Source organism: Equus asinus, chromosome 14 (genome assembly GCF_041296235.1).
Source record: "Equus asinus isolate D_3611 breed Donkey chromosome 14, EquAss-T2T_v2, whole genome shotgun sequence".
NCBI lineage: Eukaryota > Metazoa > Chordata > Mammalia > Perissodactyla > Equidae > Equus > Equus asinus.
In genome coordinates, this window is record NC_091803.1 from 14,682,171 (window position 1) to 14,705,908 (window position 23,738).

The following is a 23,738-nucleotide window of genomic DNA, read 5'->3' on the forward strand; positions in this document are numbered from 1 at the left end:
GTAAGCTTGGTGGTGTTCTATGGGGTGTGAAAAACCTTTGTGGTATTATGGAGACAACGCAACCTAGAAATGAATTCCTGTCTCCTACCAACACTACAGGAACTTTGCCCATGGCCACAGCCAACTGTACTGACCTTTTACCCAAAGGAGGAGTACCCAACACTGCCCTGAGCAGATCCTCACATTCGAAAGGCACAGGAGCGTGGCCAGTCATCACACACAAAATCACTTTGCCCGCTCCCAGGAGGACGGAAAACAAACCTATGAATCTGACCACATCTCCTTACATGAAACCCATTTCTGAAACATTGCTGCAATCTCCAAAAACCTACGCAACCAGCAAAGTCACATCCACACTAGCTGCCTCCAGCCCCTCGGCGGCCCCCACGCACGCGGTCCCTTCATCCCCCGCCAGCCTACGTACAGAAACCACGCCCGGTGGCACCACCACCTCAGCCACGACGCCCCCTCTGCCGCACACGCTCACCAGCACCCCTCGCCCCCCTTCTCCGTCCCCCTCCACCACTATTCCGGCCACGTCCGCAGGCTCCTCTCCCGGCACCACGCACCCAGAGGGCAGCACCCCGCCTGCAAGCAGCACCCTCACCCGGCGCACAACCGCGGGATCCACCCCGCCACCCACTCCCACCCATGCCTACCCGACCTCCACCCCCGCCACGGGACCACCCTCCTCCACCGCAGCCACCACGCACACAGGCAGCCCGACCGACACCACCTCTCACGCCCCATCCACCTGGAGAACCACACTGCCTCCTACCCCCGCCCTGCCTCCAGAGGCTCTCACGACAGCCCTCACTGCTCCTGCCCCCGTCACGTCCTCCCTCGCTCCCACCAACACCAATGCCGTCTCCTCCCCACCGTCCCCCACCTCGCCTCCTCCGGTGACCTCCAGCACCTTCGCGCCACCCACCGCTCCGCCTGTGTCCTCTCCGCCTCCCCCGGCCACGGGACCCGTCTCCACTTTGGCCACCCTCGCTCCCCCTCCTTCCGCCCCGCTTACCACGCTGCCTGCCACCCACGCCACGTCCACCCCTGCCGCTGCCTCTGCCTCTGCCTCTGCCCCTGGCCCTGGCACTGTCAGCCCGGCCAGCACCTCTGAGAGCAAGGCTCCCGCTGACACGTCCAGCCCGGCCCCCTCCGTCACGGCCCCGGCCCCCACGGCCTCCACTCCACACACAGCCAGGGCCGCTCCCACGAGCATGGGCACCACGCCCGCCCCTGCAACACCACACAGCCCGCCCGGGGCCTCTTCCTCCACCCTCTACTCCACAGCCAGCGCCACCACATCAGCAGGAAGCCCGCCTCCGCCGACCTCCCACACCGCGCAGGCATCCACAGTCCTCGCCCCGTCCTCAGCGGTCAGTACAGGCCACCCGACCACACCACCGGCCACCATCACCCCCACCTCCGCGCCGACCACCGGTGCCTTGGCCGCCACCACCCACCTCACCTCCACACTCGCTGCCTCCAGCCCCTCGGCGGCCCCCACGCACGCGGTCCCTTCATCCCCCGCCAGCCTACGTACAGAAACCACGCCCGGTGGCACCACCACCTCTGCCACGACGGCCCCTCTGCCGCCCACGCTCACCAGCACCCCTCGCCCCCCTTCTCCGTCCCCCTCCACCACTATTCCGGCCACGTCCGCAGGCTCCTCTCCCGGCACCACGCACCCAGAGGGCAGCACCCCGCCTGCAAGCAGCACCCTCACCCGGAGCACAACCGCGGGATCCACCCCGCCACCCACTCCCACCCATGCCTACCCGACCTCCACCCCCGCCACGGGACCACCCTCCTCCACCGCAGCCACCACGCACACAGGCAGCCCGACCGACACCACCTCTCACGCCCCATCCACCTGGAGAACCACACTGCCTCCTACCCCCGCCCTGCCTCCAGAGGCTCTCACGACAGCCCTCACTGCTCCTGCCCCCGTCACGTCCTCCCTCGCTCCCACCAACACCAATGCCGTCTCCTCCCCACCGTCCCCCTCCTCGCCTGCTCCGGTGACCTCCAGCACCTTCGCGCCACCCACCGCTCCGCCTGTGTCCTCTCCGCCTCCCCCGGCCATGGGACCCGTCTCCACTTTGGCCACCCTCGCTCCCCCTCCTTCCGCCCCGCTTACCACGCTGCCTGCCACCCACGCCACGTCCACCCCTGCCGCTGCCTCTGCCTCTGCCTCTGCCTCTGCCTCTGCCCCTGGCCCTGGCACTGTCAGCCCGGCCAGCACCTCTGAGAGCACCGCTCCCGCTGACACTTCCAGCCCGGCCCCCTCCGTGACGGCCCCGGCCCCCACGGCCTCCACTCCAAACACAGCCACGGCCGCTCCCACGAGCATGGGCACCACGCCCGCCCCTGCAACACCACACAGCCCGCCCGGGGCCTCTTCCTCCACCCTCTACTCCACAGCCAGCGCCACCACATCGGCAGGAAGCCCGCCTCCGCCGACCTCCCACACCGCGCAGGCATCCACAGTCCTCGCCCCGTCCTCAGCGGTCAGTACAGGCCACCCGACCACACCACCGGCCACCATCACCCCCACCTCCGCGCCGACCACCGGTGCCTTGGCCGCCACCACCCACCTCACCTCCACACTCGCTGCCTCCAGCCCCTCGGCGGCCCCCACGCACGCGGTCCCTTCATCCCCCGCCAGCCTACGTACAGAAACCACGCCCGGTGGCACCACCACCTCTGCCACGACGCCCCCTCTGCCGCCCACGCTCACCAGCACCCCTCGCCCCCCTTCTCCGTCCCCCTCCACCACTATTCCGGCCACGTCCGCAGGCTCCTCTCCCGGCACCACGCACCCAGAGGGCAGCACCCCGCCTGCAAGCAGCACCCTCACCCGGAGCACAACCGCGGGATCCAACCCGCCACCCACTCCCACCCATGCCTACCCGACCTCCACCCCCGCCACGGGACCACCCTCCTCCACCGCAGCCACCACGCACACAGGCAGCCCGACTGACACCACCTCTCACGCCCCATCCACCTGGAGAACCACACTGCCTCCTACCCCCGCCCGGCCTCCAGAGGCTCTCACGACAGCCCTCACTGCTCCTGCCCCCGTCACGTCCTCCCTCGCTCCCACCAACACCAATGCCGTCTCCTCCCCACTGTCCCCCACCTCACCTCCTCCGGTGACCTCCAGCACCTTCGCACCACCCACCGCTCCACCTGTGTCCTCTCCGCCTCCCCCGGCCACGGGACCCGTCTCCACTTTGGCCACCCTCGCTCCCCCTCCTTCCGCCCCGCTTACCACGCTGCCTGCCACCCACGCCACGTCCACCCCTGCCTCTGCCTCTGCCTCTGCCTCTGCCTCGGCCCCTGGCCCTGGCACTGTCAGCCCGGCCAGCACCTCTGAGAGCACCGCTCCCGCTGACACTTCCAGCCCGGCCCCCTCCGTGACGGCCCCTGCCCCCACGGCCTCCACTCCACACACAGCCACGGCCGCTCCCACGAGCATGGGCACCACGCCCGCCCCTGCAACACCACACAGCCCGCCCGGGGCCTCTTCCTCCACCCTCTACTCCACAGCCAGCGCCACCACATCGGCAGGAAGCCCGCCTCCGCCGACCTCCCACACCGCGCAGGCATCCACAGTCCTCGCCCCGTCCTCAGCGGTCAGTACAGGCCGCCCGACCACACCACCGGCCACCATCACCCCCACCTCCGCGCCGACCACCGGTGCCTTGGCCGCCACCACCCACCTCACCTCCATACTCGCTGCCTCCAGCCCCTCGGCGGCCCCCACGCACGCGGTCCCTTCATCCCCCGCCAGCCTACGTACAGAAACCACGCCCGGTGGCACCACCACCTCTGCCACGACGCCCCCTCTGCCGCCCACGCTCACCAGCACCCCTCGCCCCCCTTCTCCGTCCCCCTCCACCACTATTCCGGCCACGTCCGCAGGCTCCTCTCCCGGCACCACGCACCCAGAGGGCAGCACCCCGCCTGCAAGCAGCACCCTCACCCGGCGCACAACCGCGGGATCCACCCCGCCACCCACTCCCACCCATGCCTACCCGACCTCCACCCCCGCCACGGGACCACCCTCCTCCACCGCAGCCACCACGCACACAGGCAGCCCGACTGACACCACCTCTCACGCCCCATCCACCTGGAGAACCACACTGCCTCCTACCCCCGCCCGGCCTCCAGAGGCTCTCACGACAGCCCTCACTGCTCCTGCCCCCGTCACGTCCTCCCTCGCTCCCACCAACACCAATGCCGTCTCCTCCCCACTGTCCCCCACCTCACCTCCTCCGGTGACCTCCAGCACCTTCGCACCACCCACCGCTCCACCTGTGTCCTCTCCGCCTCCCCCGGCCACGGGACCCGTCTCCACTTTGGCCACCCTCGCTCCCCCTCCTTCCGCCCCGCTTACCACGCTGCCTGCCACCCACGCCACGTCCACCCCTGCCGCTGCCTCTGCCTCTGCCTCTGCCTCTGCCTCTGCCCCTGGCCCTCGCACTGTCAGCCCGGCCAGCACCTCTGAGAGCACCGCTCCCGCTGACACTTCCAGCCCGGCCCCCTCCGTGACGGCCCCTGCCCCCACGGCCTCCACTCCACACACAGCCACGGCCGCTCCCACGAGCATGGGCACCACGCCCGCCCCTGCAACACCACACAGCCCGCCCGGGGCCTCTTCCTCCACCCTCTACTCCACAGCCAGCGCCACCACATCGGCAGGAAGCCCGCCTCCGCCGACCTCCCACACCGCGCAGGCATCCACAGTCCTCGCCCCGTCCTCAGCGGTCAGTACAGGCCACCCGACCACACCACCGGCCACCATCACCCCCACCTCCGCGCCGACCACCGGTGCCTTGGCCGCCACCACCCACCTCACCTCCACACTCGCTGCCTCCAGCCCCTCGGCGGTCCCCACGCACGCGGTCCCTTCATCCCCCGCCAGCCTACGTACAGAAACCACGCCCGGTGGCACCACCACCTCTGCCACGACGCCCCCTCTGCCGCCCACGCTCACCAGCACCCCTCGCCCCCCTTCACCGTCCCCCTCCACCAGTATTCCGGCCACGTCCGCAGGCTCCTCTCCCGGCACCACGCACCCAGAGGGCAGCACCCCGCCTGCAAGCAGCACCCTCACCCGGCGCACAACCGCGGGATCCACCCCGCCACCCACTCCCACCCATGCCTACCCGACCTCCACCCCCGCCACGGGACCACCCTCCTCCACCGCAGCCACCATGCACACAGGCAGCCCGACCGACACCACCTCTCACGCCCCATCCACCTGGAGAACCACACTGCCTCCTACCCCCGCCCTGCCTCCAGAGGCTCTCACGACAGCCCTCACTGCTCCTGCCCCTGTCACGTCCTCCCTCGCTCCCACCAACACCAATGCCGTCCCCTCCCCACCGTCCCCCACCTCGCCTCCTCCGGTGACCTCCAGCACCTTCGCACCACCCACCGCTCCGCCTGTGTCCTCTCCGCCTCCCCCGGCCACGGGACCCGTCTCCACTTTGGCCACCCTCGCTCCCCCTCCTTCCGCCCCGCTTACCACGATGCCTGCCACCAACGCCACGTCCACCCCTGCCGCTGCCTCTGCCTCTGCCTCTGCCCCTGGCCCTGGCACTGTCAGCCCGGCCAGCACCTCTGAGAGCACCGCTCCCGCTGACACTTCCAGCCCGGCCCCCTCCGTGACGGCCCCTGCCCCCACGGCCTCCACTCCACACACAGCCACGGCCGCTCCCACGAGCATGGGCACCACGCCCGCCCCTGCAACACCACACAGCCCGCCCGGGGCCTCTTCCTCCACCCTCTACTCCACAGCCAGCGCCACCACATCGGCAGGAAGCCCGCCTCCGCCGACCTCCCACACCGCGCAGGCATCCACAGTCCTCGCCCCGTCCTCAGCGGTCAGTACAGGCCACCCGACCACACCACCGGCCACCATCACCCCCACCTCCGCGCCGACCACCGGTGCCTTGGCCGCCACCACCCACCTCACCTCCACACTCGCTGCCTCCAGCCCCTCGGCGGCCCCCACGCACGCGGTCCCTTCATCCCCCGCCAGCCTACGTACAGAAACCACGCCCGGTGGCAGCACCACCTCTGCCACGACGCCCCCTCTGCCGCCCACGCTCACCAGCACCCCTCGCCCCCCTTCTCCGTCCCCCTCCACCAGTATTCCGGCCACGTCCGCAGGCTCCTCTCCCGGCACCACGCACCCAGTGGGCAGCACCCCGCCTGCAAGCAGCACCCTTACCCGGCGCACAACCGCGGGATCCACCCCGCCACCCACTCCCACCCATGCCTACCCGACCTCCACCCCCGCCACGGGACCACCCTCCTCCACCGCAGCCACCACGCACACAGGCAGCCCGACCGACACCACCTCTCACACCCCATCCACCTGGAGAACCACACTGCCTCCTACCCCCGCCCTGCCTCCAGAGGCTCTCACGACAGCCCTCACTGCTCCTGCCCCCGTCACGTCCTCCCTCGCTCCCACCAACACCAATGCCGTCTCCTCCCCACTGTCCCCCACCTCGCCTCCTCCGGTGACCTCCAGCACCTTCGCACCACCCACCGCTCCGCCTGTGTCCTCTCCGCCTCCCCCGGCCACGGGACCCGTCTCCACTTTGGCCACCCTCGCTCCCCCTCCTTCCGCCCCGCTTACCACGCTGCCTGCCATCCACGCCACGTCCACCCCTGCCTCTGCCTCTGCCTCTGCCTCTGCCTCTGCCCCTGGCCCTGGCACTGTCAGCCCGGCCAGCACCTCTGAGAGCACCGCTCCCGCTGACACTTCCAGCCCGGCCCCCTCCGTGACGGCCCCGGCCCCCACGGCCTCCACTCCAAACACAGCCACGGCCGCTCCCACGAGCATGGGCACCACGCCCGCCCCTGCAACACCACACAGCCCACCCGGGGCCTCTTCCTCCACCCTCTACTCCACAGCCAGGGCCACCACATCGGCAGGAAGCCCGCCTCCGCCGACCTCCCACACCGCGCAGGCATCCACAGTCCTCGCCCCGTCCTCAGCGGTCAGTACAGGCCACCCGACCACACCACCGGCCACCATCACCCCCACCTCCGCGCCGACCACCGGTGCCTTGGCCGCCACCACCCACCTCACCTCCACACTCGCTGCCTCCAGCCCCTCGGCGGCCCCCACGCACGCGGTCCCTTCATCCCCCGCCAGCCTACGTACAGAAACCACGCCCGGTGGCACCACCACCTCTGCCATGACGCCCCCTCTGCCGCCCACGCTCACCAGCACCCCCCGCCCCCCTTCACCGTCCCCCTCCACCAGTATTCCGGCCACGTCCGCAGGCTCCTCTCCCGGCACCACGCACCCAGTGGGCAGCACCCCGCCTGCAAGCAGCACCCTTACCCGGCGCACAACCGCGGGATCCACCCCGCCACCCACTCCCACCCATGCCTACCCGACCTCCACCCCCGCCACGGGACCACCCTCCTCCACCGCAGCCACCACGCACACAGGCAGCCCGACCGACACCACCTCTCACACCCCATCCACCTGGAGAACCACACTGCCTCCTACCCCCGCCCTGCCTCCAGAGGCTCTCACGACAGCCCTCACTGCTCCTGCCCCCGTCACGTCCTCCCTCGCTCCCACCAACACCAATGCCGTCTCCTCCCCACTGTCCCCCACCTCGCCTCCTCCGGTGACCTCCAGCACCTTCGCACCACCCACCGCTCCGCCTGTGTCCTCTCCGCCTCCCCCGGCCACGGGACCCGTCTCCACTTTGGCCACCCTCGCTCCCCCTCCTTCCGCCCCGCTTACCACGCTGCCTGCCATCCACGCCACGTCCACCCCTGCCTCTGCCTCTGCCTCTGCCTCTGCCTCTGCCCCTGGCCCTGGCACTGTCAGCCCGGCCAGCACCTCTGAGAGCACCGCTCCCGCTGACACTTCCAGCCCGGCCCCCTCCGTGACGGCCCCGGCCCCCACGGCCTCCACTCCAAACACAGCCACGGCCGCTCCCACGAGCATGGGCACCACGCCCGCCCCTGCAACACCACACAGCCCGCCCGGGGCCTCTTCCTCCACCCTCTACTCCACAGCCAGCGCCACCACATCGGCAGGAAGCCCGCCTCCGCCGACCTCCCACAACGCGCAGGCATCCACAGTCCTCGCCCCGTCCTCAGCGGTCAGTACAGGCCACCCGACCACACCACCGGCCTCCATCACCCCCACCTCCGCGCCGACCACCGGTGCCTTGGCCGCCACGACCCACCTCACCTCCACACTCGCTGCCTCCAGCCCCTCGGCGGTCCCCACGCACGCGGTCCCTTCATCCCCCGCCAGCCTACGTACAGAAACCACGCCCGGTGGCAGCACCACCTCTGCCACGACGCCCCCTCTGCCGCCCACGCTCACCAGCACCCCTCGCCCCCCTTCTCCGTCCCCCTCCACCACTATTCCGGCCACGTCCGCAGGCTCCTCTCCCGGCACCACGCACCCAGTGGGCAGCACCCCGCCTGCAAGCAGCACCCTTACCCGGCGCACAACCGCGGGATCCACCCCGCCACCCACTCCCACCCATGCCTACCCGACCTCCACCCCCGCCACGGGACCACCCTCCTCCACCGCAGCCACCACGCACACAGGCAGCCCGACCGACACCACCTCTCACACCCCATCCACCTGGAGAACCACACTGCCTCCTACCCCCGCCCTGCCTCCAGAGGCTCTCACGACAGCCCTCACTGCTCCTGCCCCCGTCACGTCCTCCCTCGCTCCCACCAACACCAATGCCGTCTCCTCCCCACTGTCCCCCACCTCGCCTCCTCCGGTGACCTCCAGCACCTTCGCACCACCCACCGCTCCGCCTGTGTCCTCTCCGCCTCCCCCGGCCACGGGACCCGTCTCCACTTTGGCCACCCTCGCTCCCCCTCCTTCCGCCCCGCTTACCACGCTGCCTGCCACCCACGCCACGTCCACCCCTGCCGCTGCCTCTGCCTCTGCCTCTGCCTCTGCCTCTGCCCCTGGCCCTGGCACTGTCAGCCCGGCCAGCACCTCTGAGAGCACCGCTCCCGCTGACACTTCCAGCCCGGCCCCCTCCGTCACGGCCCCTGCCCCCACGGCCTCCACTCCACACACAGCCACGGCCGCTCCCACGAGCATGGGCACCACGCCCGCCCCTGCAACACCACACAGCCCGCCCGGGGCCTCTTCCTCCACCCTCTACTCCACAGCCAGCGCCACCACATCGGCAGGAAGCCCGCCTCCGCCGACCTCCCACAACGCGCAGGCATCCACAGTCCTCGCCCCGTCCTCAGCGGTCAGTACAGGCCACCCGACCACACCACCGGCCTCCATCACCCCCACCTCCGCGCCGACCACCGGTGCCTTGGCCGCCACGACCCACCTCACCTCCACACTCGCTGCCTCCAGCCCCTCGGCGGTCCCCACGCACGCGGTCCCTTCATCCCCCGCCAGCCTACGTACAGAAACCACGCCCGGTGGCACCACCACCTCTGCCACGACGCCCCCTCTGCCGCCCACGCTCACCAGCACCCCTCGCCCCCCTTCACCGTCCCCCTCCACCAGTATTCCGGCCACGTCCGCAGGCTCCTCTCCCGGCACCACGCACCCAGAGGGCAGCACCCCGCCTGCAAGCAGCACCCTCACCCGGCGCACAACCGCGGGATCCACCCCGCCACCCACTCCCACCCATGCCTACCCGACCTCCACCCCCGCCACGGGACCACCCTCCTCCACCGCAGCCACCACGCACACAGGCAGCCCGACCGACACCACCTCTCACGCCCCATCCACCTGGAGAACCACACTGCCTCCTACCCCCGCCCTGCCTCCAGAGGCTCTCACGACAGCCCTCACTGCTCCTGCCCCCGTCACGTCCTCCCTCGCTCCCACCAACACCAATGCCGTCTCCTCCCCACCGTCCCCCACCTCGCCTCCTCCGGTGAACTCCAGCACCTTCGCGCCACCCACCGCTCCGCCTGTGTCCTCTCCGCCTCCCCCGGCCACGGGACCCGTCTCCACTTTGGCCACCCTCGCTCCCCCTCCTTCCGCCCCGCTTACCACGCTGCCTGCCACCCACGCCACGTCCACCCCTGCCGCTGCCTCTGCCTCTGCCTCTGCCCCTGGCCCTGGCACTGTCAGCCCGGCCAGCACCTCTGAGAGCACCGCTCCCGCTGACACTTCCAGCCCGGCCCCCTCCGTGACGGCCCCTGCCCCCACGGCCTCCACTCCACACACAGCCACGGCCGCTCCCACGAGCATGGGCACCACGCCCGCCCCTGCAACACCACACAGCCCGCCCGGGGCCTCTTCCTCCACCCTCTACTCCACAGCCAGCGCCACCACATCGGCAGGAAGCCCGCCTCCGCCGACCTCCCACACCGCGCAGGCATCCACAGTCCTCGCCCCGTCCTCAGCGGTCAGTACAGGCCACCCGACCACACCACCGGCCTCCATCACCCCCACCTCCGCGCCGACCACCGGTGCCTTGGCCGCCACCACCCACCTCACCTCCACACTCGCTGCCTCCAGCCCCTCGGCGGTCCCCACGCACGCGGTCCCTTCATCCCCCGCCAGCCTACGTACAGAAACCACGCCCGGTGGCACCACCACCTCTGCCACGACGCCCCCTCTGCCGCCCACGCTCACCAGCACCCCTCGCCCCCCTTCACCGTCCCCCTCCACCAGTATTCCGGCCACGTCCGCAGGCTCCTCTCCCGGCACCACGCACCCAGAGGGCAGCACCCCGCCTGCAAGCAGCACCCTCACCCGGCGCACAACCGCGGGATCCACCCCGCCACCCACTCCCACCCATGCCTACCCGACCTCCACCCCCGCCACGGGACCACCCTCCTCCACCGCAGCCACCACGCACACAGGCAGCCCGACCGACACCACCTCTCACGCCCCAACCACCTGGAGAACCACACTGCCTCCTACCCCCGCCCTGCCTCCAGAGGCTCTCACGACAGCCCTCACTGCTCCTGCCCCCGTCACGTCCTCCCTCGCTCCCACCAACACCAATGCCGTCTCCTCCCCACCGTCCCCCACCTCGCCTCCTCCGGTGACCTCCAGCACCTTCGCACCACCCACCGCTCCGCCTGTGTCCTCTCCGCCTCCCCCGGCCACGGGACCCGTCTCCACTTTGGCCACCCTCGCTCCCCCTCCTTCCGCCCCGCTTACCACGATGCCTGCCACTAACGCCACGTCCACCCCTGCCGCTGCCTCTGCCTCTGCCTCTGCCCCTGGCCCTGGCACTGTCAGCCCGGCCAGCACCTCTGAGAGCACCGCTCCCGCTGACACTTCCAGCCCGGCCCCCTCCGTCACGGCCCCTGCCCCCACGGCCTCCACTCCACACACAGCCACGGCCGCTCCCACGAGCATGGGCACCACGCCCGCCCCTGCAACACCACACAGCCCGCCCGGGGCCTCTTCCTCCACCCTCTACTCCACAGCCAGCGCCACCACATCGGCAGGAAGCCCGCCTCCGCCGACCTCCCACACCGCGCAGGCATCCACAGTCCTCGCCCCGTCCTCAGCGGTCAGTACAGGCCACCCGACCACACCACCGGCCTCCATCACCCCCACCTCCGCGCCGACCACCGGTGCCTTGGCCGCCACCACCCACCTCACCTCCACACTCGCTGCCTCCAGCCCCTCGGCGGTCCCCACGCACGCGGTCCCTTCATCCCCCGCCAGCCTACGTACAGAAACCACGCCCGGTGGCACCACCACCTCTGCCACGACGCCCCCTCTGCCGCCCACGCTCACCAGCACCCCTTGCCCCCCTTCACCGTCCCCCTCCACCAGTATTCCGGCGACGTCCGCAGGCTCCTCTCCCGGCACCACGCACCCAGAGGGCAGCACCCCGCCTGCAAGCAGCACCCTCACCCGGCGCACAACCGCGGGATCCACCCCGCCACCCACTCCCACCCATGCCTACCCGACCTCCACCCCCGCCACGGGACCACCCTCCTCCACCGCAGCCACCACGCACACAGGCAGCCCGACCGACACCACCTCTCACGCCCCATCCACCTGGAGAACCACACTGCCTCCTACCCCCGCCCTGCCTGCAGAGGCTCTCACGACAGCCCTCACTGCTCCTGCCCCTGTCACGTCCTCCCTCGCTCCCACCAACACCAATGCCGTCTCCTCCCCACCGTCCCCCACCTCGCCTCCTCCGGTGACCTCCAGCACCTTCGCACCACCCACCGCTCCGCCTGTGTCCTCTCCGCCTCCCCCGGCCACGGGACCCGTCTCCACTTTGGCCACCCTCGCTCCCCCTCCTTCCGCCCCGCTTACCACGATGCCTGCCACAAACGCCACGTCCACCCCTGCCGCTGCCTCTGCCTCTGCCTCTGCCCCTGGCCCTGGCACTGTCAGCCCGGCCAGCACCTCTGAGAGCACCGCTCCCGCTGACACTTCCAGCCCGGCCCCCTCCGTGACGGCCCCGGCCCCCACGGCCTCCACTCCAAACACAGCCACGGCCGCTCCCACGAGCATGGGCACCACGCCCGCCCCTGCAACACCACACAGCCCACCCGGGGCCTCTTCCTCCACCCTCTACTCCACAGCCAGCGCCACCACATCGGCAGGAAGCCCGCCTCCGCCGACCTCACACACCGCGCAGGCATCCACAGTCCTCGCCCCGTCCTCAGCGGTCAGTACAGGCCACCCGACCACACCACCGGCCACCATCACCCCCACCTCCGCGCCGACCACCGGTGCCTTGGCCGCCACCACCCACCTCACCTCCACACTCGCTGCCTCCAGCCCCTCGGCGGCCCCCACGCACGCGGTCCCTTCATCCCCCGCCAGCCTACGTACAGAAACCACGCCCGGTGGCACCACCACCTCTGCCATGACGCCCCCTCTGCCGCCCACGCTCACCAGCACCCCTTGCCCCCCTTCACCGTCCCCCTCCACCAGTATTCCGGCCACGTCCGCAGGCTCCTCTCCCGGCACCACGCACCCAGAGGGCAGCACCCCGCCTGCAAGCAGCACCCTCACCCGGCGCACAACCGCGGGATCCACCCCGCCACCCACTCCCACCCATGCCTACCCGACCTCCACCCCCGCCACGGGACCACCCTCCTCCACCGCAGCCACCACGCACACAGGCAGCCCGACCGACACCACCTCTCACGCCCCATCCACCTGGAGAACCACACTGCCTCCTACCCCCGCCCTGCCTGCAGAGGCTCTCACGACAGCCCTCACTGCTCCTGCCCCTGTCACGTCCTCCCTCGCTCCCACCAACACCAATGCCGTCTCCTCCCCACCGTCCCCCACCTCGCCTCCTCCGGTGACCTCCAGCACCTTCGCACCACCCACCGCTCCGCCTGTGTCCTCTCCGCCTCCCCCGGCCACGGGACCCGTCTCCACTTTGGCCACCCTCGCTCCCCCTCCTTCCGCCCCGCTTACCACGATGCCTGCCACTAACGCCACGTCCACCCCTGCCGCTGCCTCTGCCTCTGCCTCTGCCCCTGGCCCTGGCACTGTCAGCCCGGCCAGCACCTCTGAGAGCACCGCTCCCGCTGACACTTCCAGCCCGGCCCCCTCCGTCACGGCCCCTGCCCCCACGGCCTCCACTCCACACACAGCCACGGCCGCTCCCACGAGCATGGGCACCACGCCCGCCCCTGCAACACCACACAGCCCTCCCGGGGCCTCTTCCTCCACCCTCTACTCCACAGCCAGCGCCACCACATCGGCAGGAAGCCCGCCTCCGCCGACCTCCCACAACGCGCAGGCATCCACAGTCCTCGCCCCGTCCTCAGCGGTCAGTACAGGCCACCCGACCACACCACCGGCCTCCATCACCCCCACCTCCGCGCCGACCACCGGTGCCTTGGCCGCCACCACCCACCTCACCTCCACACTCGCTGCCTCCAGCCCCTCGGCGGTCCCCACGCACGCGGTCCCTTCATCCCCCGCCAGCCTACGTACAGAAACCACGCCCGGTGGCACCACCACCTCTGCCACGACGCCCCCTCTGCCGCACACGCTCACCAGCACCCCTCGCCCCCCTTCACCGTCCCCCTCCACCAGTATTCCGGCCACGTCCGCAGGCTCCTCTCCCGGCACCACGCACCCAGAGGGCAGCACCCCGCCTGCAAGCAGCACCCTCACCCGGCGCACAACCGCGGGATCCACCCCGCCACCCACTCCCACCCATGCCTACCCGACCTCCACCCCCGCCACGGGACCACCCTCCTCCACCGCAGCCACCACGCACACAGGCAGCCCGACCGACACCACCTCTCACTCCCCAACCACCTGGAGAACCACACTGCCTCCTACCCCCGACCTGCCTCCAGAGGCTCTCACGACAGCCCTCACTGCTCCTGCCCCCGTCACGTCCTCCCTCGCTCCCACCAACACCAATGCCGTCTCCTCCCCACCGTCCCCCACCTCGCCTCCTCCGGTGAACTCCAGCACCTTCGCGCCACCCACCGCTCCGCCTGTGTCCTCTCCGCCTCCCCCGGCCACGGGACCCGTCTCCACTTTGGCCACCCTCGCTCCCCCTCCTTCCGCCCCGCTTACCACGCTGCCTGCCACCCACGCCACGTCCACCCCTGCCGCTGCCTCTGCCTCTGCCTCTGCCCCTGGCCCTGGCACTGTCAGCCCGGCCAGCACCTCTGAGAGCACCGCTCCCGCTGACACTTCCAGCCCGGCCCCCTCCGTGACGGCCCCTGCCCCCACGGCCTCCACTCCACACACAGCCACGGCCGCTCCCACGAGCATGGGCAGCACGCCCGCCCCTGCAACACCACACAGCCCGCCCGGGGCCTCTTCCTCCACCCTCTACTCCACAGCCAGCGCCACCACATCGGCAGGAAGCCCGCCTCCGCCGACCTCCCACACCGCGCAGGCATCCACAGTCCTCGCCCCGTCCTCAGCGGTCAGTACAGGCCACCCGACCACACCACCGGCCTCCATCACCCCCACCTCCGCGCCGACCACCGGTGCCTTGGCCGCCACCACCCACCTCACCTCCACACTCGCTGCCTCCAGCCCCTCGGCGGTCCCCACGCACGCGGTCCCTTCATCCCCCGCCAGCCTACGTACAGAAACCACGCCCGGTGGCACCACCACCTCTGCCACGACGCCCCCTCTGCCGCCCACGCGCACCAGCACCCCTCGCCCCTCTTCTCCGTCCCCCTCCACCACTATTCCGGCCACGTCCGCAGGCTCCTCTCCCGGCACCACGCACCCAGAGGGCAGCACCCCGCCTGCAAGCAGCACCCTCACCCGGCGCACAACCGCGGGATCCACCCCGCCACCCACTCCCACCCATGCCTACCCGACCTCCACCCCCGCCACGGGACCACCCTCCTCCACCGCAGCCACCACGCACACAGGCAGCCCGACCGACACCACCTCTCACTCCCCAACCACCTGGAGAACCACACTGCCTCCTACCCCCGACCTGCCTCCAGAGGCTCTCACGACAGCCCTCACTGCTCCTGCCCCCGTCACGTCCTCCCTCGCTCCCACCAACACCAATGCCGTCTCCTCCCCACCGTCCCCCACCTCGCCTCCTCCGGTGACCTCCAGCACCTTCGCACCACCCACCGCTCCGCCTGTGTCCTCTCCGCCTCCCCCGGCCACGGGACCCGTCTCCACTTTGGCCACCCTCGCTCCCCCTCCTTCCGCCCCGCTTACCACGATGCCTGCCACTAACGCCACGTCCACCCCTGCCGCTGCCTCTGCCTCTGCCTCTGCCCCTGGCCCTGGCACTGTCAGCCCGGCCAGCACCTCTGAGAGCACCGCTCCCGCTGACACTTCCAGCCCGGCCCCCTCCGTCACGGCCCCTGCCCCCACGGCCTCCACTCCACACACAGCCACGGCCGCTCCCACGAGCATGGGCACCACGCCCGCCCCTGCAACACCACACAGCCCGCCCGGGGCCTCTTCCTCCACCCTCTACTCCACAGCCAGCGCCACCACATCGGCAGGAAGCCCGCCTCCGCCGACCTCACACACCGCGCAGGCATCCACAGTCCTCGCCCCGTCCTCAGCGGTCAGTACAGGCCACCCGACCACACCACCGGACACCATCACCCCCACCTCCGCGCCGACCACCGGTGCCTTGGCCGCCACCACCCACCTCACCTCCATACTCGCTGCCTCCAGCCCCTCGGCGGCCCCCACGCACGCGGTCCCTTCATCCGCCGCCAGCCTACGTACAGAAACCACGCCCGGTGGCACCACCACCTCTGCCACGACGCCCCCTCTGCCGCCCACGCTCACCAGCACCCCTCGCCCCTCTTCTCCGTCCCCCTCCACCACTATTCCGGCCACGTCCGCAGGCTCCTCTCCCGGCACCACGCACCCAGAGGGCAGCACCCCGCATGCAAGCAGCACCCTCACCCGGCGCACAACCGCGGGATCCACCCCGCCACCCACTCCCACCCATGCCTACCCGACCTCCACCCCCGCCACGGGACCACCCTCCTCCACCACAGCCACCACGCACACAGGCAGCCCGACCGACACCACCTCTCACGCCCCATCCACCTGGAGAACCACACTGCCTCCTACCCCCGCCCTGCCTCCAGAGGCTCTCACGACAGCCCTCACTGCTCCTGCCCCCGTCACGTCCTCCCTCGCTCCCACCAACACCAATGCCATCTCCTCCCCACCGTCCCCCACCTCGCCTCCTCCGGTGACCTCCAGCACCTTCGCGCCACCCACCGCTCCGCCTGTGTCCTCTCCGCCTCCCCCGGCCACGGGACCCGTCTCCACTTTGGCCACCCTCGCTCCCCCTCCTTCCGCCCCGCTTACCACGCTGCCTGCCACCCACGCCACGTCCACCCCTGCCGCTGCCTCTGCCTCTGCCTCTGCCTCTGCCTCTGCCCCTGGCCCTGGCACTGTCAGCCCGGCCAGCACCTCTGAGAGCACCGCTCCCGCTGACACTTCCAGCCCGGCCCCCTCCGTCACGGCCCCTGCCCCCACGGCCTCCACTCCACACACAGCCACGGCCGCTCCCACGAGCATGGGCACCACGCCCGCCCCTGCAACACCACACAGCCCGCCCGGGGCCTCTTCCTCCACCCTCTACTCCACAGCCAGCGCCACCACATCGGCAGGAAGCCCGCCTCCGCCGACCTCCCACACCGCGCAGGCATCCACAGTCCTCGCCCAGTCCTCAGCGGTCAGTACAGGCCACCCGACCACACCACCGGCCACCATCACCCCCACCTCCGCGCCGACCACCGGTGCCTTGGCCGCCACCACCCACCTCACCTCCATACTCGCTGCCTCCAGCCCCTCGGCGGCCCCCACGCACGCGGTCCCTTCATCCGCCGCCAGCCTACGTACAGAAACCACGCCCGGTGGCACCACCACCTCTGCCACGACGCCCCCTCTGCCGCCCACGCTCACCAGCACCCCTCGCCCCTCTTCTCCGTCCCCCTCCACCACTATTCCGGCCACGTCCGCAGGCTCCTCTCCCGGCACCACGCACCCAGAGGGCAGCACCCCGCATGCAAGCAGCACCCTCACCCGGCGCACAACCGCGGGATCCACCCCGCCACCCACTCCCACCCATGCCTACCCGACCTCCACCCCCGCCACGGGACCACCCTCCTCCACCGCAGCCACCACGCACACAGGCAGCCCGACCGACACCACCTCTCACGCCCCATCCACCTGGAGAACCACACTGCCTCCTACCCCCGCCCTGCCTCCAGAGGCTCTCACGACAGCCCTCACTGCTCCTGCCCCCGTCACGTCCTCCCTCGCTCCCACCAACACCAATGCCGTCTCCTCCCCACCGTCCCCCACCTCGCCTCCTCCGGTGACCTCCAGCACCTTCGCACCACCCACCGCTCCGCCTGTGTCCTCTACGCCTCCCCCGGCCACGGGACCCGTCTCCACTTTGGCCACCCTCGCTCCCCCTCCTTCCGCCCCGCTTACCACGCTGCCTGCCACCCACGCCACGTCCACCCCTGCCGCTGCCTCTGCCTCTGCCTCTGCCTCTGCCTCTGCCCCTGGCCCTGGCACTGTCAGCCCGGCCAGCACCTCTGAGAGCACCGCTCCCGCTGACACGTCCAGCCCGGCCCCCTCCGTCACGGCCCCTGCCCCCACGGCCTCCACTCCACACACAGCCACGGCCGCTCCCACGAGCATGGGCACCACGCCCGCCCCTGCAACACCACACAGCCCGCCCGGGGCCCTTTCCTCCACCCTCTACTCCACAGCCAGCGCCACCACATCGGCAGGAAGCCCGCCTCCGCCGACCTCCCACACCGCGCAGGCATCCACAGTCCTCGCCCAGTCCTCAGCGGTCAGTACAGGCCACCCGACCACACCACCGGCCACCATCACCCCCACCTCCGCGCCGACCACCGGTGCCTTGGCCGCCACCACCCACCTCACCTCCACACTCGCTGCCTCCAGCCCCTCGGCGGCCCCCACGCACGCGGTCCCTTCATCCCCCGCCAGCCTACGTACAGAAACCACGCCCGGTGGCACCACCACCTCTGCCACGACGCCCCCTCTGCCGCCCACGCTCACCAGCACCCCTCGCCCCCCTTCTCCGTCCCCCTCCACCACTATTCCGGCCACGTCCGCAGGCTCCTCTCCCGGCACCACGCACCCAGAGGGCAGCACCCCGCCTGCAAGCAGCACCCTTACCCGGCGCACAACCGCGGGATCCACCCCGCCACCCACTCCCACCCATGCCTACCCGACCTCCACCCCCGCCACGGGACCACCCTCCTCCACCGCAGCCACCACGCACACAGGCAGCCCGACCGACACCACCTCTCACGCCCCATCCACCTGGAGAACCACACTGCCTCCTACCCCCGCCCTGCCTCCAGAGGCTCTCACGACAGCCCTCACTGCTCCTGCCCCCGTCACGTCCTCCCTCGCTCCCACCAACACCAATGCCGTCTCCTCCCCACCGTCCCCCACCTCGCCTCCTCCGGTGAACTCCAGCACCTTCGCGCCACCCACCGCTCCGCCTGTGTCCTCTCCGCCTCCCCCGGCCACGGGACCCGTCTCCACTTTGGCCACCCTCGCTCCCCCTCCTTCCGCCCCGCTTACCACGCTGCCTGCCACCCACGCCACGTCCACCCCTGCCGCTGCCTCTGCCTCTGCCTCTGCCTCTGCCTCTGCCCCTGGCCCTGGCACTGTCAGCCCGGCCAGCACCTCTGAGAGCACCGCTCCCGCTGACACTTCCAGCCCGGCCCCCTCCGTCACGGCCCCTGCCCCCACGGCCTCCACTCCACACACAGCCACGGCCGCTCCCACGAGCATGGGCACCACGCCCGCCCCTGCAACACCACACAGCCCGCCCGGGGCCTCTTCCTCCACCCTCTACTCCACAGCCAGCGCCACCACATCGGCAGGAAGCCCGCCTCCGCCGACCTCCCACACCGCGCAGGCATCCACAGTCCTCGCCCCGTCCTCAGCGGTCAGTACAGGCCACCCGACCACACCACCGGCCTCCATCACCCCCACCTCCGCGCCGACCACCGGTGCCTTGGCCGCCACCACCCACCTCACCTCCACACTCGCTGCCTCCAGCCCCTCGGCGGTCCCCACGCACGCGGTCCCTTCATCCCCCGCCAGCCTACGTACAGAAACCACGCCCGGTGGCACCACCACCTCTGCCACGACGCCCCCTCTGCCGCCCACGCTCACCAGCACCCCTCGCCCCCCTTCACCGTCCCCCTCCACCAGTATTCCGGCCACGTCCGCAGGCTCCTCTCCCGGCACCACGCACCCAGAGGGCAGCACCCCGCCTGCAAGCAGCACCCTCACCCGGCGCACAACCGCGGGATCCACCCCGCCACCCACTCCCACCCATGCCTACCCGACCTCCACCCCCGCCACGGGACCACCCTCCTCCACCGCAGCCACCACGCACACAGGCAGCCCGACCGACACCACCTCTCACGCCCCATCCACCTGGAGAACCACACTGCCTCCTACCCCCGCCCTGCCTCCAGAGGCTCTCACGACAGCCCTCACTGCTCCTGCCCCCGTCACGTCCTCCCTCGCTCCCACCAACACCAATGCCGTCTCCTCCCCACCGTCCCCCACCTCGCCTCCTCCGGTGACCTCCAGCACCTTCGCACCACCCACCGCTCCGCCTGTGTCCTCTCCGCCTCCCCCGGCCACGGGACCCGTCTCCACTTTGGCCACCCTCGCTCCCCCTCCTTCCGCCCCGCTTACCACGATGCCTGCCACCCACGCCACGTCCACCCCTGCCGCTGCCTGTGCCTCTGCCTCTGCCCCTGGCCCTGGCACTGTCAGCCCGGCCAGCACCTCTGAGAGCACCGCTCCCGCTGACACTTCCAGCCCGGCCCCCTCCGTCACGGCCCCTGCCCCCACGGCCTCCACTCCACACACAGCCACGGCCGCTCCCACGAGCATGGGCACCACGCCCGCCCCTGCAACACCACACAGCCCGCCCGGGGCCTCTTCCTCCACCCTCTACTCCACAGCCAGCGCCACCACATCGGCAGGAAGCCCGCCTCCGCCGACCTCCCACACCGCGCAGGCATCCACAGTCCTCGCCCCGTCCTCAGCGGTCAGTACAGGCCACCCGAGCACACCACCGGCCACCATCACCCCCACCTCCGCGCCGACCACCGGTGCCTTGGCCGCCACCACCCACCTCACCTCCACACTCGCTGTCTCCAGCCCCTCGGCGGCCCCCACGCACGCGGTCCCTTCATCCCCCGCCAGCCTACGTACAGAAACCACGCCCGGTGGCACCACCACCTCTGCCACGACGCCCCCTCTGCCGCCCACGCTCACCAGCACCCCTCGCCCCCCTTCTCCGTCCCCCTCCACCACTATTCCGGCCACGTCCGCAGGCTCCTCTCCCGGCACCACGCACCCAGAGGGCAGCACCCCGCCTGCAAGCAGCACCCTCACCCGGCGCACAATCGCGGGATCCACCCCGCCACCCACTCCCACCCATGCCTACCCGACCTCCACCCCCGCCACGGGACCACCCTCCTCCACCGCAGCCACCACGCACACAGGCAGCCCGACCGACACCACCTCTCACGCCCCATCCACCTGGAGAACCACACTGCCTCCTACCCCCGCCCTGCCTCCAGAGGCTCTCACGACAGCCCTCACTGCTCCTGCCCCCGTCACGTCCTCCCTCGCTCCCACCAACACCAATGCCGTCTCCTCCCCACCGTCCCCCACCTCGCCTCCTCCGGTGACCTCCAGCACCTTCGCGCCACCCACCGCTCCGCCTGTGTCCTCTCCGCCTCCCCCGGCCACGGGACCCGTCTCCACTTTGGCCACCCTCGCTCCCCCTCCTTCCGCCCCGCTTACCACGCTGCCTGCCACCCACGCCACGTCCACCCCTGCCTCTGCCTCTGCCTCTGCCTATGCCTCTGACCCTGGCCCTGGCACTGTCAGCCCGGCCAGCACCTCTGAGAGCACCGCTCCCGCTGACACGTCCAGCCCGGGCCCCTCCGTCACGGCCCCGGCCACCACGGCCACCACTCCACACACAGCCACGGCCGCTCCCACGAGCATGGGCACCACGCCCGCCCCTGCAACACCACACAGCCCGCCCGGGGCCTCTTCCTCCACCCTCTACTCCACAGCCAGCGCCACCACATCGGCAGGAAGCCCGCCTCCGCCGACCTCCCACACCGCGCAGGCATCCACAGTCCTCGCCCCGTCCTCAGCGGTCAGTACAGGCCACCCGACCACACCACCGGCCACCATCACCCCCACCTCCGCGCCGACCACCGGTGCCTTGGCCGCCACCACCCACCTCACCTCCACACTCGCTGTCTCCAGCCCCTCGGCGGCCCCCACGCACGCGGTCCCTTCATCCCCCGCCAGCCTACGTACAGAAACCACGCCCGGTGGCACCACCACCTCTGCCACGACGCCCCCTCTGCCGCCCACGCTCACCAGCACCCCTCGCCCCTCTTCTCCGTCCCCCTCCACCACTATTCCGGCCACGTCCGCAGGCTCCTCTCCCGGCACCACGCACCCAGAGGGCAGCACCCCGCCTGCAAGCAGCACCCTCACCCGGCGCACAACCGCGGGATCCACCCCGCCACCCACTCCCACCCATGCCTACCCGACCTCCACCCCCGCCACGGGACCACCCTCCTCCACCGCAGCCACCACGCACACAGGCAGCCCGACCGACACCACCTCTCACGCCCCATCCACCTGGAGAACCACACTGCCTCCTACCCCCGCCCTGCCTCCAGAGGCTCTCACGACAGCCCTCACTGCTCCTGCCCCCGACACGTCCTCCCTCGCTCCCACCAACAACAATGCCGTCTCCTCCCCACCGTCCCCCACCTCGCCTCCTCCGGTGAACTCCAGCACCTTCGCGCCACCCACCGCTCCGCCTGTGTCCTCTCCGCCTCCCCCGGCCACGGGACCCATCTCCACTTTGGCCACCCTCGCTCCCCCTCCTTCCGCCCCGCTTACCACGCTGCCTGCCACCCATGCCACGTCCACCCCTGCCTCTGCCTCTGCCTCTGCCTCTGCCTCGGCCCCTGGCCCTGGCACTGTCAGCCCAGCCAGCACCTCTGAGAGCACCGCTCCCGCTGACACTTCCAGCCCGGCCCCCTCCGTGACGGCCCCTGCCCCCACGGCCTCCACTCCACACACAGCCACGGCCGCTCCCACGAGCATGGGCACCACGCCCGCCCCTGCAACACCACACAGCCCGCCCGGGGCCTCTTCCTCCACCCTCTACTCCACAGCCAGCGCCACCACATCGGCAGGAAGCCCGCCTCCGCCGACCTCCCACACCGCGCAGGCATCCACAGTCCTCGCCCCGTCCTCAGCGGTCAGTACAGGCCACCCGACCACACCACCGGCCACCATCACCCCCACCTCCGCGCCGACCACCGGTGCCTTGGCCGCCACCACCCACCTCACCTCCATACTCGCTGCCTCCAGCCCCTCGGCGGCCCCCACGCACGCGGTCCCTTCATCCCCCGCCAGCCTACGTACAGAAACCACGCCCGGTGGCACCACCACCTCTGCCACGACGCCCCCTCTGCCGCCCACGCTCACCAGCACCCCTCGCCCCTCTTCTCCGTCCCCCTCCACCACTATTCCGGCCACGTCCGCAGGCTCCTCTCCCGGCACCACGCACCCAGAGGGCAGCACCCCGCATGCAAGCAGCACCCTCACCCGGCGCACAACCGCGGGATCCACCCCGCCACCCACTCCCACCCATGCCTACCCGACCTCCACCCCCGCCACGGGACCACCCTCCTCCACCGCAGCCACCACGCACACAGGCAGCCCGACCGACACCACCTCTCACGCCCCATCCACCTGGAGAACCACACTGCCTCCTACCCCCGCCCTGCCTCCAGAGGCTCTCACGACAGCCCTCACTGCTCCTGCCCCTGTCACGTCCTCCCTCGCTCCCACCAACACCAATGCCGTCTCCTCCCCACCGTCCCCCACCTCGCCTCCTCCGGTGACCTCCAGCACCTTCGCGCCACCCACCGCTCCGCCTGTGTCCTCTCCGCCTCCCCCGGCCACGGGACCCGTCTCCACTTTGGCCACCCTCGCTCCCCCTCCTTCCGCCCCGCTTACCACGCTGCCTGCCACCCACGCCACGTCCACCCCTGCCTCTGCCTCTGCCTCTGCCTCTGCCTCTGCCTCTGCCCCTGGCCCTGGCACTGTCAGCCCGGCCAGCACCTCTGAGAGCACCGCTCCCGCTGACACTTCCAGCCCGGCCCCCTCCGTCACGGCCCCTGCCCCCACGGCC

The 23,738-nt window shown here is 71.2% G+C and overlaps 2 protein-coding genes across 3 annotated transcripts in view; both read left to right on the top strand.

The window, feature by feature from the left end:
- Positions 1 to 23,738, top strand: part of LOC139040160 (mucin-3A-like) — a 54,750-nt gene that overhangs the window by 2,292 nt on the left and 28,720 nt on the right. The window lies entirely within an intron of this gene.
- On the top strand, positions 288 to 23,674 carry LOC139040239 (pneumococcal serine-rich repeat protein-like). The gene is made up of 2 exons (XM_070485371.1): positions 288 to 23,444; positions 23,657 to 23,674. Exons 1-2 carry the CDS (start codon positions 288 to 290, stop codon positions 23,672 to 23,674), a joined length of 23,175 nt encoding a protein of 7,724 aa, XP_070341472.1.

What these genes read in the sequence shown, in the direction of transcription:
- LOC139040239 (XM_070485371.1), top strand. Translation starts at nt 288, where the DNA reads ATGAAACCCATTTCTGAAACATTGCTGCAATCTCCAAAAACCTACGCA.